The sequence below is a fragment of the Erithacus rubecula genome (assembly GCF_903797595.1).
Source record: "Erithacus rubecula genome assembly, chromosome: 6".
In the NCBI taxonomy this organism is placed as follows: Eukaryota; Metazoa; Chordata; class Aves; order Passeriformes; family Muscicapidae; genus Erithacus; species Erithacus rubecula.
The window spans coordinates 30,364,577-30,381,520 of NC_136688.1; the positions used below are offsets into that span (position 1 = coordinate 30,364,577).

The following is a 16,944-nucleotide window of genomic DNA, read 5'->3' on the forward strand; positions in this document are numbered from 1 at the left end:
AAGTAAAATCATGAAAGAACTTAAAAACAATTAATCATCATTGATTATAAAACCTTTCACTTCCTGGGGGGAAAAAAAGTTATTAATTTTGCCTACCTCCATAATCATTCTTCATTGTCTCTCCCTTGTAATGTTTTTCCCAGCTGGAAACAATGAAAAGCTAATAACATGAAATTAGCAGCTCACTAAAGAGCATAATTTGAAAACATATGGTTTAGAAATCACTGACTACATTTGCCTTACATTTAGGAAAAATTTGATTGAGTTCAGTTCTTATTAGCACACTGCATAAAGAATAGCAACTGAACTGAATTCAACTGAATTCAATTATGACAGATAGAGCTGGAACATGTAGCACTTTAATGAGATTCTGTCCTACTAAAATAAGCCTATAATTATTAAATATCTTGCACTCTATTTGATTTTAATCTTGCTTTTTAAAACTCGTAGCAGTTCAGTTTATTCTAAAGTTTATTAATTGCCCTTATTTTTCCTCTATGAAACCTTTGCTATTCTTGACACAGGTTGTTTATGTTTGAATTTAAATGCAAAGTCCCTAGCATTAGCTTCAATTTAGAAATTACAAATAATTTATACAGTTGTTGAAACCATTCAGATTTAGTATTTCAGTGCTCCGCATTCAGAACAAATTTGCATTGTCTTTATTTACCTTTGATGCTCTGAAACAAAAGGCTGTAGATGCTGTGTCTGACTTTTCTCTGTCTAATATTACTACTCCTTCATCCTCATTCAGAGCCAAGTACTTTCCTGTTGTAATATGTCGAAGACGAAAAGGCTGCCCCCATCTGATGTTACTGCCACTCCAGCTAAACATAAGAGACATCAAAAAATAGTTCAAGAAAATAAAATTAGAATTTTTTCTTTAGGTTTTAAAGGATGTTCAGAAAATAGAAAATGTTATAAATATATATATGTTGCTTTTTTGGTTCTGATTTCAATACTTAACATTAAATCAAATGCAAAACTGTTAATTAATTTGCAAAGGGAACCCTGGAAAGGAGTATGGCTTCCATCCTCTTGTTTCTACACCCTCCCTCCATCTTATCAGGGTGTTACATATGGTGTCCATAAAAAAGTCCTACATGTGCAAATTAACTACTGTATTTTAGTTGAGTGACTAAACAAACAGATTAAAACCTAAGTGGGATCTCAACATTCCACAGAACTATCCTACATTTGTGTTAGTCATGATGGTATTTCACAACCACAAATACATCAAGGGTAAAACAAACATACAGTTCAGATGGTCATCAATATATATCATACTCTTATGATATATATTGAAATTTCAATTGAAGGGAAATAACAGACAGATAATCACATAGGAAGGATATAATCTTAAAAAAAATTAAAAAGCAAGAAACACAGAAGGGATAATACTGCTCTTATTTCCTCTCATGCTTATAAAACTCCAAGTAAAACTAGGAATGCATTTTACTTTTGGAAAGAAGCAATGCTTTAAGTCCATGTATCTCATAGGCAATGCTGCTTTTGATATGGGAGAGAGAAAAAAACTATCACAGTACATTGCTTTTTTTTATTGAAAAAGAGCCAACTAACATATCATAAAGCATACATTCTGCCCTAAGGGTCTGTAACAATCAAATTTCTGTTGCTAAAAAAAGTTGCTAACCAAAAAAGTTTAAAAAATATCAGTACCTTATTCGAAGGGGTTCTACTCTCCACAATGATCTTGCTCGCATGCCAGCTCCTCCAGTTTCATAAAATACTTTCCTAGAGAAAAGATTCAGAAGACCATCTTCTTATGCTTATTTGTGCTTACATAGTATTTGTAACTTACTTCTCTGGAAACTGTACATGACTCACTGCTTTTCTCTCAGTAAACTAATGTCATTGAATGGACAGAATGTCTACTCATCTGGGAGACTGTGATAAACAATCCAAATGTCCTAAGTAAATTAGATTATTTCCATTAACACAGTCTCTCTCAGGAGCTGATAAAGTACTTAACCTTGAAAGTGGATGGGAAATTTTTCCTGTCATTTAATCAACCATAAAAATATGTAATTCCTACAGTTCCCAAGATATTAATCGACATTACCAATAGTATTAAATACATACCATATTTTAAAATAAAGATAAACATTTTCAGATGAAAATAACAAAACCACAACATCAGAGGCTTAATTCCTAAAATTATTTCTATAATTCATATTAGAGGGCAAAATTCTGGTGATAACAAAATTTCCATATTATAATCTTCACAAAAAAGATAATGCATTCAGAAAAATGAAAAATAGGAAGGAAAAGAATTAAGCCTTTACTATAATTTGGTTTACTTGAACTGTTGAGTGAGGGTTAATAATATAGTCTAGTGCTGAAACCAATATTCTACTCAATAATAAAATACAAATAAAGAAAATCTATGGTGAATTAGTCCTGTTCATAGCAAGTTTTTAATGCTTTAATAATCATTCACATCTTGTCATCTAATCACCAGAATTTGTATAAACTTTCTCATTTATAATGAGTATAGGAAATACAGTGGGTAATAGGAAAGGTCTGAATGCCTTCCATAAGACGAAAAACTTTCTTACATATTATTCCTCTGAGAAGGACTAATCCACCCTAACATGCACAGAAGCCAGACCTTCTATTGTACTTAAGTGTCTGAAAAAATGTACAGCAAGGAAATTTAAAATCTGCCTTCCTGCTCTGGCAAACTTGACTGAGTACACCAAATGAATGCATAAAGATGTCACAATCTAGCCATTATATTGCTTGCCTGGGGCTGTATAAACACAGCTACCAAGCACGGAGGTAGTCGATCGAATGAACGAGCGTAAAATCCTGAAACTGGGATTCCAGCTACCTGTGGGTTCTTAATTTAAACCCAAGACGTTGGGTGCCAACTGCTACAAACTGTAACTTCTTCATATGTATCCATAAGAAGGAGCTAGGCTTAGCATGGAGATGAGCACGAGGTTCATAAGAGTGGCTCCTTGCCTTTCTTTATTTTATGGTGGTGCCAGGACAAAAGAGAGAACATCTCAGGTTTTGGCTTTTTCTAGGAAAGGGTCAGGGAGGGGATTTTTGGCTGTCTGCCAATAGGATAGAGTCAGGAGGGAAAAGACCTTCCTTATACCTCTGGTATGGGATTACAACATTATATAGCTGAATTAAAACAGCATTTTGAAATGCAGAATTTTAACTGGCTTTCCAAATTATCAAATTCTCTTCCTATTTTTGACAGTCAGCAGGTAAAAAATTAAAAAACTGTTTAGTAATGTTCTTATGCAACTATGGGACCTGAAAATCAACTTTTAAAATAGAAGTTTTGTTTTTCATATGTGAGCAAGTACTTATACATCTTCTACTGAGAACACTTCAAGGTCTCTCTTTCTTGAGCAACACAAATAAAATCCTGGAAGAATCATGAAATACACTGGTGCATCATGAATAATTTCCCCCCAGAAGCTTTATAAGATGATGGATTTTATTTACACTTCTACTTTATTTAGGAGCCACATTTAAGGGCACACATGTGCTATCAAATACTTTGAAATGTTAGTTCACCAGAAGAGTAAGAATAAATATTCCTCATAGTAAAGGTACTAACATTGCCTACACATTTTCTCTTGCATGAAAATATGTTGGTACTCCAGAATAAAAAGAAACCAAAAAAATCTCTAGCTTTCAACTCATCTTCATTTCCAGACTCTAATCTTTCAAGGTCATTTCCAGCCTGGGCTGTTACATGATTCTCTGAATTTACTGAATGCACAATAACTATCTGGAGCTCTCCATTTTCATTCTATGTCTCTGGTCCCGCTGACCTTACTGATTTTACTTTTGGCAGACTCTAAATCCTAGCTGAGCTCAAAACTAAGTATTCATTTCCACTCTCTCTGACCTCCTTCATTTCTCCTTGGTCCAATTCAACCATTCTGTCTCTAAAGGACTATCATACGTATAGCCCAGTATCACAGATATAGCTCAATTCACCTGATACCGTCATAGTCTCTGTTCACCTCTTACACTGTTAATTTCAATATTTTATCTATATGCAATGCTGGACTAGAATTACTGACATGCTCTTTCAGTAACAAAGCTGCATGAAAAAAGAATTGCTACTTTTTCACAACAGCATCCACATAACATTTTTTTTCATCAACTTGATTCCATCTATTCATCTTTTCATTGCCAAGCTAGCCTTTTTGATGTTTAATATGTTCACCCTAAATATTTCAATTTGCCCTGTAAAAAGACTTCAGGATTCTTTTCAGAGAGCCATCTCTTTGTGGGTTGCAAAAGAGCATTATTTACAGAAACCTTCAAAAATAAGATTTTTGTTTTATGAAAAGAGAAATCTTCACTCTTGTCTAACTCAACTTACCTAACATTCCTAATGAAATTAATAGAACCGATTAAATAAAGAGATAGAAACAAACACAACCACTTTCTACATCTCTCTATCCCTTCCTTATTACTATTTGGGGTTTTTTTGTATTTTCATTTTGTAAGCATGACTCCTACAACTATGATACAGTACAAACTTGGCCTTCTATCCTACTCAGCTAATAAATCCGAAAGACAGGGCAACTCTTAATCTATCCCTATCACACATTTGAAAATGTACAATATAGCATTCACAACTTTTCCAACTTTAGGATTATAAATATATAGATTTCATTCAGACAAACACACTTTTTAATTTTACCCTGCTACTTACTTAGCATAAAAAACATGGAAGCAAATCTTAAGGCAGTAACAATACACACCAACCCTACATAAAGAATCACATCATGCTGGGCAGTAGGACTCTACAAGTAGTTAGTACTAGCAATATCTGACTTCTAGGTAAGTAAGAGAAGTAGGAAAGTACAGCATTTCTGAACACACTAAAACAGCTCAGCATCTATTTTAACCTTGTTAGAATGTGTCCTTTACAAAATAAGTCTGAATGCAACATTCTTACATGCTTGCTAGTATTTTTATACTAGGTGTGCACACTTTCATACACAGTCAAAACTTTTCTTCCTTTACACCTGAAGAGAAAAGCAATAAAAATTCACAGAGTGATTTTTTCTGGTTTTCAGTTTGGATTCTCTGAAGAACCTGGAGACATTTTTACTCCACAGGAATGTAAACATGAAAAATTTAGACCTGACAAGTTTAGCTGACATAGTTGTATATTAGTTGTGGTATATTATTATATCAAATTCAAATAATAAATAACATGATAGATGACAACTGTAGATATAAGTTTAATATAAAAGTGGTTTAGTCTAGCTAATATGATGCAATGTTCTTAATATGTAATCAAATTTGAGAAAGCTAAAAATTTGCAAAAAACTGCAAAATATATAAAATATGAAAGTCATTGCAGAGGCCAAATTTACAGAGATTTTTTTAGGCATTTTTTTCACATTCCCATCTTCCTACTAACACTTTCTAACTTCTATTTATTGTAATATGAACTAGAGCCAAGCAATATAACAGGATGAAATCTCAGTGAAAATCAACAACTTGAATTTCAACAATGAAAGAACTCATGACTGATTTCCTGTTCAGTAGGTCTCAATTTCTTGTACAAAGCCACTGCCTAGTTAAAGACTGCTGTAAAGACTGTTTTATCTACTTAGCCAGAAATTCAACTGACATCTTGTTTTCTTTTTGAAAGAAGGAAATATTAAAAACTGTGCTATCACTTACTTGTGTTGGGAATCATTCTGATCTGTAGATGGAATTGTCAAGCACTCATCATGACCATGGAAGAAACGTACTACATGCCCACCAAGAAGATACCCTGAAAAAGAAGTTCATGTACTCATTAGCTAAAACATTGACTATGAAAATAACACTCCTATGAAAGTTTAAAAAATTCAAGACCCAGATAAGATGTATTTTCCTAATTTTCACTCATAACTGAAACTAAACAAGAACAAATTTAATGTATCGACACAGCATTTCTTGTACCTTTTTAAAAAATACGTTTCTTCTGAAAATGAAGACAAAACAAAAGCAAACTTTTAACATTTAAATCTCGAATTAGGATTCTGAGACAGAAAAGGAAATTGAAAAGTTCTTTAAAGCAACAAAAACAATTATAGTTTTGAAAATTGAATGCTTTAGGCAAAAGCCAAATCAAATAGATAATACCATAGTTTTCTTCCCCTTAATACAGTTTAAATTATCGCAATTCTAAATAGTTTCATAATTTCATTGTTTCTTCTGACATTTATCATTATGTCAAAATCAAAGGTGCACAGCAGCAGCAGGAGACAGAGGACAGAAGAGTGCTTAGCACTTCTGCAGATTAAGTTTAATGGAAGGTAACTTTCCAACCCATTTAACACAAAGAGTACAGGTCAAAACCAGGCACTCTGTCTCCCATTAAAAATGAAAAGACAAAGAAAGTGTAGAAAAATGACTCATCAGATCCCAGTCCAAACCATTCTTACCTTGTAAGTGAAGTTACTGCCTTTTAGGAAAACACATATTAAGGAGGAAGGGTAGAAGGAAATTTTTTGGGGTTTTTTTTCAGGGTTGATCCCTGTTCTGTTTATGACCCATAAGGGCACACCCCCATGCAGCCATTTAAAAATATTCAACTCCAGCATGCCAAAGCAATCAGAAAATATTACAAGTAAATCCATACCCCATATGATTTTAAAATGAAAACCTAATGCTCTGAGACAGGTTTCTTATGGGCCAGTGCACAGAAACACTATAAGATGCTGATTTAAACCACTTGGGTTTAGAAAAACTCAACCATATTTCAAATAAGACTGCTATATTAAGTTTAACACCAGGGTAGGAATCTTCTTCAAGACTTACTACAGCTGATCCAAGGGAAGTCCTATATCTCTCTCACTTCCCTTAATGCTCCATTTTGTCCTAGGTTATTGTATATTAGTATATCATAAATGATAAGTTTTACAGATAAGTGAAAAAGAGATCCTAACTTAAATACATTTAAGTAGTTTGTGAATGTTGAGTGATGATACTTTGAATAGAAAACGGCAAAGGTGAAGTACAATGTTTGCTATGACAGTGTTAATGACAAACTATGGCACTGAAATAAGGAGAGATACTGAGTGGATCAGACTTCCAGTACAGAGCAAGACATTCCTCAGAATGTGGTGCTTCTCAAACATGACCATGAAGTGCCACAAAATTTCCTGAAAGAAATCCTGACCCTGTGGTGTAGGATTAGGCAAAATGAGAGAAGACAATAAGGTGCATGACTGTGACATCCAGAATTGAGACTGAAATAGAAGCTTTTGAGAAAACTGTTTTCCATTTTGCCTGTACCTTTATCTCCCTTCTGTTTAATCTCTAGTGGGAGAAAAGTATTTAGGAAATTGTATGCAAAAATCTAAGTTTTCGAGCTCCAGTTATTCTGCAACTCCTTTTCCCCCAAATTAAACTAAGTCTTCATTTCTCATGCAGCTTTTAAAGCCTTGTTATTCTAAAGTCACAGTACTCATTTAGCTTTTCTTCAGTAAATATAGCTGCTGTATCTGTATTTCCTTGTTTTGCCTTCAAGTATTCTTCTCTACTATGCTCTTTTTCTTTATTTTCATTAAATTTTTCATTGATATCCTGAGAGGAATTTATTTTTTTATTTTCTTTCTTAATCAAAAGGATACAAATTAATTTAATTTATATTCATGTCTAAATAAATAAAATGGCAAACCTTCTGCAATATTGCTTCCTGAGCATATAGGATGTACATTCCATAGTGTCTGCATAAAGGAGGCATCCACCTGAATATTTCCATTTGACACGGAGAGATGCTGAAATAAGATAATGGTAACAGGAAACAGTAAAAATGATGAACTTTTATTTAGTATATTAATTTAGTATATTAATTTATCAACAGAATAGAATGCATCATAAAGTAAATATACAGATTTCTTCTAAAATTAGTATTCTTATATAATTTGGGGAAAAGGCATGGAAGTAATTTTGTTTTTCAGGGGGGACTCACATGCACACTTACCACCCTTTCAGTGCAGAAAAAAATTTAACATGCATTACAACCAGACATTACTCCCTAGATTAGGAAAAAATGCTTCATAAGAATCCCAACCAATCTCCAAATATCCCTATATATTTTTTTCCCGCCACCATTTGACCACTATCTAAAGAAATAAACTTACCAGGTATCTTTCAGAGGACACACTGACCAGGATAAGATCATCACCTATTCGAACTTTTTCTCCTTCTGACCTTTGCTTAGAAGCAGGATGTATTGTCCACCAGCATGCCTCACCTAAAGGACAGAGCACTAATCAAGGTTGTACAACAACTCCAAAGAAATCTAAGGATATCTTTATACAACTTTGAAATATCATTATAAAAATGGTCTTGTAAGACATTCACCTTATAAAACCACATCATTTCACTTTTCAATCATTTTCAGTGTTTTTCTTTATGCTTGAAACTTTTTGTCAAATAATCTTTGCTGTATATGATATTTCCCTTTTCAAGTACTTTTGCAGGGACTGTTTACAAAACACTGCTCAGAACTGCTCTCCTTTGGAGGTTCTCCTTGCCAGGAAATTGCTGACAGCTACCTTGGTCTTATTTATCACCTTTTGTCTCTTCTTTTGTTTAATGGCCATATTTAATTCATAATCTTCTGTAACACATAGCTTAACAAACCTGGAAGTAGTTCCCCTTGCACTACAGACCATATAATTACTAAATAGCCAAGCCTAAGGGTGACAACCATAGAATGCCTCCTGCACATGAAATGTAAGATTCCAGGTTACTCTGCACTCACATACATACACAGAGCCACACACACACAGACATTCTGGGGAGATTACCTAATTCATTTCACAATTTCACACTCTGAAGAGCACGAAAGAGAAGACCTTGAAGAAAATAAGTTGAAATAAAACTTTCTTACCAGACAATGTAAAGTGGAAAAAAAAAAAGACAAATCCGGTAGAATCGAAGTACAAAAATTTGTTTGATTGATTGGAATATTTCATTAAAAACCTTCTTAAAACAAAATTTGAAGGATATGAAACTAATTATAGTGAAGACAATAAATAGAAGTTACATCCATGCAAGTGCAAAATGCTAAATCTTCAAAGGGAATAATTCCTAATAGCCAGTGGCTTTCCCTTTTGCTATCTGAAGAATATTTCCTGCAGCAAAAACTGATTCATTAGCACATTTTCATAGGTGAGGGAGCAGGACTAGGGGAAATGGTGTTATGGCACTCAGTTTATGAGCTTTCCAGGCATGTAGTAGTTACCAAAGTCCTCTGTACAGAAACACAACTGAGCTTTTTTGAATCTTACCTATGTGTACAAGGGTTTTCTTGTCTGTGTACAGTTAAGCAAATACCAACTAAACAACTACAGACACTTGTTATAAAACCTCATAGATAAGAGCAGATATATGTACAATAATTCTAAAAAAAAAAATCTTTAAAAATCTATAAAATTATAAAAACAGATTTCACTGAAACTCTTTTAGTAGAGATTAAACACATATTCCTTTTATCACATGCATTCCTTTTCTCAATGTGAATAAAGAAAATATTCTCCATTTGAGGCAGCAAAAACAGCCAACTGACAGGCTACTAATACCTGTGCAAATCCATCTTCTGTATGGCTATAAACAACCGAAAGACAAATTTTTTGTAGAGAGTCACCTGCACATATTAAAACACTATGATTTTAACACCTACTCTGCCAGTGCCTCTCCATCATCATTTAATCTATTTGATTTTAATTTATTTTCAAAATAATGAAAAAAACAATAGAAAGCACAGGTTTATATTAACACAATCAGTATTTCTCTATTTGAGCTTTACAGTACTGAAGTGTGTATACAGGTACTTAGATTTTCCCTTCAAGATATGTGTCTAGGTCTGATTATTACAGAGTCACCTATTACTTTCTGAGGAGTACTCATCACTTTCAGTAACCATGAGCATTTTGAACACAGCAGCAGGTAAATCTATTTGTGGTTCTTTGTGGCTAAGTTACCTTTAAATTCATTTAATATAGCTCCCAGTGGCAAATCAATTTATATGTTTATATCAATTTATATGTTTATATCAATTTATATGTTTATTTTATATTTATCAATTTTCATGGAACCACAATATGTTTTACTATATTTCTGTTAGCAGCAATGGTAATGGCAGTACTCCCAGAAATACATTAATTAGATTTTAAATCTTTCCCATAATGTCATGTTTGTGTTGTATCTCTCCTACTTTGTCCCATTATTTGTTTGTCCATATTATGCATGTATTTCTATTCAGCTCTCTTAGCAATGTGTTCAGTGCCTATTTTCTAGTTTCCTGCACTACAACTTGCAAACTTCTTGTTACTTGGTTACTGTATATTGTGGATGCACCAGTATACGTCTTGCCCATATTCTAAGTCAGTAAAAAAAAAAAACAAAAAAAACCCACACCAAAAAACCAAACAAAAAACCAACAGGAACAACAAAAAACTCAAAGAAAAAGTATCAAATTTATTTATTTCATTAAATAGAATTTTTTTACTTGGACCATTATCATGCATTTTATTGCAGTTTGTTGTGTTAAGTCATTTTAATTGCAAGACTCTCAAGTTCTTACACAAAGTCATTTTATGTGCTGAAAGTGGTAGGTACTAACAGTCACTTCTTTCAGTCATCTTATTTATGATGAACACATAAGGATCCCATTCATAACCTTGCAGTTACATTAAGCTCAATGCCTTTTCTAAAACCAGAAATGGGTGACTCATTTTCCTCCAAAAATAACTTGCCATACCTGCTGCATTTTCTCGCAGTCCCACATCAAATGCAAGTTTATCTGTCTGGGATCTTGATGATGTTAAACATGTCAAATACTGCAAAATAATGAAGTTATTGAAAACAAAACCCTAACAGTATCCATTAACACACATTAATACATTAATTAATTAATACATTCACCCGACTTCGTCTTACTATCATACTTAATTTTTTAATGAGATAAAGATGATGTTGTTATTCATACAGAAGCTCTTCCTGAATTTAAAACATCCAAATCCTTTTCTACTGTGGCACATTTCCACGTCAGCTGTGCAATATGGCTTCTACCTTCTCAAGTTTCATACAGCTCATCAGATAGGAACAAGCAAACATCTAATTACAGCCCTATCATAATAAGTTTGAGTCATGAAAACATTAAAAAACATACCAAAAGGCAGTAATTATACTTGAAACTCTGGTATATCAAGGCAACTATAATTTTCAAGATTCATAAATATAAGCAACATAGTTTGAAGATCAATGTAGCATTTTCTAGTACAGGAAAAGAGGAGGGAAAGTGTTTTCCTGACTTCTCATTTCTTCAGCCTTTTATTAGGTGTATTCACATGGGCCCTATTACATCGAAGATTCAAAACAGCTGAAATTTTTCAGTTGTAGAATATAGTAAGAAAAAATTTATGCCAGGCAGCCTAAAGACAGCATCTTTGTGGGCATAATCCCTGGGAACTGTGGGACGTCAAATGGAACACCTTACAAAATATGATGAGGAAGAAAAAACCATATATCACAACAAATTCATTTAGAAATTCTTGCTATTGGAAGTATCATTAAAATGGATTCCTTAAGGACTCAGAAATAATCCATAGCCAAAGGAGCTTTTCAGCTACAATTCTGAATTAGATAAAGAGTCTGAATTTAAACAATTCTGTTGCATTGTGGCATCGCAAGTTATTAACTTATTTTTCATCTAGAGCAGAAGATAGCTTGGAAAGAACTTTATTCTGAATGTTTATAATTGTTCTTAAATTTTGGTAAAAAGCCATTTATTACTCCTTCTACTGATAGTCTCACTCACCATTTCACTGAACGAATGTCGCAGTAGTATGGCGTGGCCGTACAGCAGGGTCCGGTGGCCCCCTTGGGCTGCCTGCAGAACAGGTGGACAAGGTCAGAGCTCCACTGCTCTGGCTGGACCACAATCAGAACTATGCAACATGAAGAGCTATGGCAGCTCAAGGAATAAGTGCAAATATTCCAAGGAATTGGGAAATGTAAACACTGGGGAAAAAATTAATAAAAACGCAGTGGATACTGCAATAGGCAAGTGTATGCCAAAGGAAAAAAAGTTCTTTTACAAAAGCTTTTATTGTTACCTTTATTTTATTATGATTTAGTAAAACACAGCATTTGCAAAAACATATTTTAACTTAAATAAGATACTACTTACCTTCCTTATAAACTTCAGGCAGGCATTAAAAAAAACAACAACATAAATATATATATAGGTACAGAAACTGAAATCTGAAAGAGAAAATAACTAACCTATTGCCCAGAATAGTTAAACATATACTAAGAATAAGTACTTGCTAATATTAATCTTTAACATGTTTCAGATTCATTAAAACAACTGCATCCATAGTTTTAACCAAGTGCAATTATCAATTTTGAATATGTAAAACTGTTAAAATACCAAGGAGAGCCAAACTGGATTTTCCATTTGCTTCCTTTAGTGGATTTAACATGTGTCTCTTGAGTTCCTTTTGGATGGTATTTAGAGTCAGTTCTCATCCTTGGATTCATTTTGAAGGGAAAAAAAAAATAAAGGATACTCCAAAAACTCATATAATGGTTATACATGTGCAGACAAATGGTTCTACACACTGTGAACCATACAGAAGTTAAACTACCACCAAGCTTCTTCAAAATATGTCATTCATAAAAAATGGTTTTGATACTGCAGGAACTTGTCACTCCTTGGTGAAGAAAATTGGAAAAACATCTAGCAGTGAATTTGATACTTCTTTCTTACATTCAAACTTTTTTATTTATGAAAAATGAAAACCTTAACAGCAGAGTCATCAAAAAAATTATATGTATTCAGTTTGCAACAAATATACAAATACTGAGAACAAGAACACTTCCTGCTATTTTATTACAGAAAGTTTTGTAATGAACCACTTGTAATTTTAAGGCTGACTTCTTAAATAAAACAAAACAAGAAAACAACACAACCAAACCTAAACAACAAAACCACCAAACTGGACAAGCCATCATCTTCCTCTAGGAAAATCTGAAACTAGCAGCAGAACTCTGTTCCAAACTAAATTTAATATGAAAAGCAAATAATTTTTATTTCTGCCTTGCTAATAGTAACAGCTGCAGTTTGAGGTGAATGCTTTGGAAACATTAAAAATTATGTAATTTCTTAGGAATCCTAGAATTGTTTAAATCAATACTTCGGTTTTCTAAGCCTATGTTTTTATTTTCATCAAGACTTGTTTTATACAATGCAATGTAATTTCAAAAATAAAGAATCACCCTTTTTTATGCAGTGGAAAAGAAAAGGTCAGTATTAATGAAGTCTAAAAACCATGTAAGCAAAGGTTGACTATGCAAGGCTCCATCTTTCTCATCTGTGCAATTATATGTGCCAGTTAAAGATCTGAAGCACAAAATAAGCCCTTAGGTTGTAAAATAAGTAAAGTCACAGAGTTTTATTATGTTTGTAAGAGAAGAAACGATCAGCTCAGTTTGATTCAGCTGTAACTGGAGAATTAGTGTCAAAGTGTTCAAATTGATGATGTTTCTGGATTTGTGGGTCACAGATATTCTACAGACAGTTGCACCAACTCCTCACTGCCAAAGGGAAATTAATGTGATTGCAGAATTGGAGCAATAATATCCCAAGAATACTATAAGATCAGGAACCTCTTCTAGAAAATCCTGGACAAGGAAAGAAATGAGGAAAATTCAGATTAAATGTTCTTTGAGGTCAATTTACTTACCCCTTCGCTGGCATTATCTCCTGTGCTGGCCAACATTTCTTGAAGGGCTCTGACAGACAGTGACTGTTCAAGGACAAAATTACAGACACAAAGGTCTGGAGGGACATACTGTAGAAATAAATCAAATAGTGCAAGAAGAGATTAGCAGAACAGGTGAAATAGGATGAAAAGTGTGTTTGAACATCTGTTTATTTTCATTTTTGAATCTATACTTAATGTCTACTAATTTGTTTTTGAGGTGCATGTTGTTCTCCTGTATGAAAACAATATAAATCCATTCTTCATAAATTGACAACACACCGATTTTACTTTCCTTAAGCAGTATTCCTCACAGTAAAATGAAACTTCATCAAATGCAAAAACTTTCCCCCCATGTATTATTGCTTTCCTGTCTTTTAGAATGACACCATGGATATTTTATTTCTTCTGTAATGCCACTGACAAAACAGAAGGGAATGGATGTGACCTTATATCATGTATGAGGTTGATAGAAGATATTTACAGTAGTAACTAGAAAGCTAAGAATCAGAATCTTATGACATAATAATATGAACTCTTCTAGAAACTCCTAATTTTTTAATTAATATGTCTGTTGGTTTTGAAACATGAAACTTCACAGCAGACTTTTATTTTTTTCCAATTTCTTGCCACTGATATGCCCAAAGAAAGATGCATCCAAGAGAAAAAGTCTCAAGGGGAACTATCAATGTGCATAAATACATGGCAGAAAAGTACAAAGACAGATCCAGAGATTACACAGTAGTACCCAATGAAAGGACAAGAGGAAATTGATATAAAATGAAATACAGGAAATACTTTTTAAACATGACAAAACCCCCTAGTTTTACTGGGAGCATGATAAACAGTAGAACAGGTTGCCCAGGGAGGTTGTAGGGTCTCCACCCTTGGAGATATTCAAACACTGACCCAAGAGTCCTAAGCAATCTGTTCTGTCTGAAACTATTCTAAGTAGAGAGTTTGGACTAGATGACCTTCAGAGATACTTTCCAACCTTAACAACTCTGTATTCTGTGATTCATGATAGAGATCATGGCTGTGGGTGAGCTTTAAAGTGGATATGCTCTTCTTTTTTAAATCAGAGTGACAAGAGAGAATAAAAGTCTGATAATGCTGCTTCTTAAGGGGATGAAAAGTGAAGAAATAAAAGCAATTAAGGAAAAAGATGCAGAGAGAACAAAAGAGAGGAGATCCTCTGTTTGACTTATTCTTAACATTATTCTTTAGTTGAGGCTTACAGATTTCTCTCTTCTCTCCTTTCTTCTCTCAAACTCTGCTAATTACCCAGGGGGGTTTTGGGGTTTTTTTCTTCGCATCTCCCTAGCTTCTTTTTTCAATTTTCCATTTTTAATCTTCTAAAATTCTTTTTTACTTAGTCATACTTGTTCTTGTACAGTTAACTTCTTGATTAATAATGAAGTCAGGAGCAACACTTAACACCAGTAACTGACAGGTGACAATGCTTTTAAAATTATCAATCCAGTGTATCAATATATTTAAACCTACAGTAGTAATAGAAATATGAGAGATTAGTGAACTCAAATATTGATAACAGTCTGGAGACTTAATCTTGAAAATAGGAAGTATTTCAGTTACAGGAATTTTCTCAGTTAAAGAATAGCAGCTTTTGAGTGTTCACAGGTGTGCCTCAGAATTTATTTGGAATTTCCAGGAAATTTTTGCAAACAATCCTAAGATGCAGTCCAGAAGGAAAATGTACTTAAGGTCCCTCTAGCATCAAATTTAAGAAACCAGAATTAAATGTGTTTGTGAATAAGTAGGATGACATTTACTGATCAGTTACACCAGTTGAGAGTATCAGCTTCTTACTTTAGCTTCTGATGTTGGCTCCAAAAAGCACAGGCGATTCCCAAGTCCCTCAGCTGCCAAGCAAAACTTCCTTTGTTCTTTGTGAATATTGGCAACACACTGAAGTACTACTTCATCATCCTGTCACAACACAAAGAACAAGAAAAAAAAAATATTTTGAAGTTATATGCACACTATAAAGTTAAGAAATCCTGCAACATCTGTTGAAAATTATTGCAGTATATTTCCAGATCATATAATGTACATATGCAGAGATTCTTTTGATGTATATCTATAACTGATCTAAAAACATGTAACAATTTCTATATAGATTTATATTCAAGACTTTATCAAAGTGACAAAGACTGCACACTGTCTCCAAGGCTTTTTCAACTGTTGTCTCCTTTTGTTTCTTTATCAATGTAAAACAAACTGCAAGCACACTGTTACTCAGTTTTACTCAGCAAAGTATTTTTAAGACTTACAGTAAAAAACCTTGGCTGAATTTTGCAAACAGTGCTATTTTTTAGAACAGTAAAATATCAACGATATTCATCAGAATGCATGATGTTAACTTTTAAGTTTTCACGTAATATAGAAATCTGTGTCTACAACCAAAGATCCAAGAGGCATTTCTCAGGTGAAAGTTCAGATAAATCATAAGAACTTAATCCTAAAAAGACATTTCCCAAGAATAAGAACACTCTGGAAAAGCACTTTTACAAATTGCTGCATAATACACTGCCAAACTCATAAAGTGCCAAGTCCTTTTCCACTTCTTAATATGTGATACTAAAGCTGATATAAGCAAGTCAAAAGAGATTAATTTTAGTGTTTGACTGTGTCAAACTATATACAGAACATAAAAAAATATATTTTCCATCTAAGAGTAGCATGTAGAAGCACTTATTATTATACAGGCTTGTAACTGTTTATCAAAAGATAGTGCCTGACCAGTTTTCAAGGGGGCAGAAGCTGATAAAACAGAGGTGATGTGATATGTCACTGTCCTCTCCAGCCAAAGTTGCACTGGTGTCAATTATTATTATCAAAGCAGATACACAACAGCCGCCTGTGCTGAGCTCTGAGATCACTTGAACAATTATGTTCTAAAAGCAGCACTGCTATTTACACTCCCCTTATGCAACTGCAGTGCTATGGCACTACCACGGCTTCGGGCACTTGAAATAAAAGCTGTGAGAGGCAAAGTAATTTTCACCAAAGGAACTAAGTGACACACCCTTTAAAGAGGGAAATCAAAAGCATTTTTTTCACTTGTGTGATTTCACAGGTGTGGGCAAGTTACAGGGCTGCTATTAGGTGACTCTTCACTGTCTACTTACTACTACTT

At 33.6% G+C, this 16,944-nt stretch overlaps 1 protein-coding gene across 1 annotated transcript in view; it reads right to left on the minus strand.

The window, feature by feature from the left end:
• Positions 1-16,944, minus strand: part of RYR3 (ryanodine receptor 3) — a 184,861-nt gene that overhangs the window by 125,974 nt on the left and 41,943 nt on the right. The window contains 9 exon segments of the mRNA XM_079307669.1: positions 671-827; positions 1,681-1,755; positions 5,698-5,791; positions 7,685-7,784; positions 8,151-8,263; positions 10,778-10,856; positions 11,837-11,908; positions 13,767-13,874; positions 15,615-15,734. Coding sequence (XP_079163795.1) covers positions 671-827; positions 1,681-1,755; positions 5,698-5,791; positions 7,685-7,784; positions 8,151-8,263; positions 10,778-10,856; positions 11,837-11,908; positions 13,767-13,874; positions 15,615-15,734 — 918 coding nt within the window.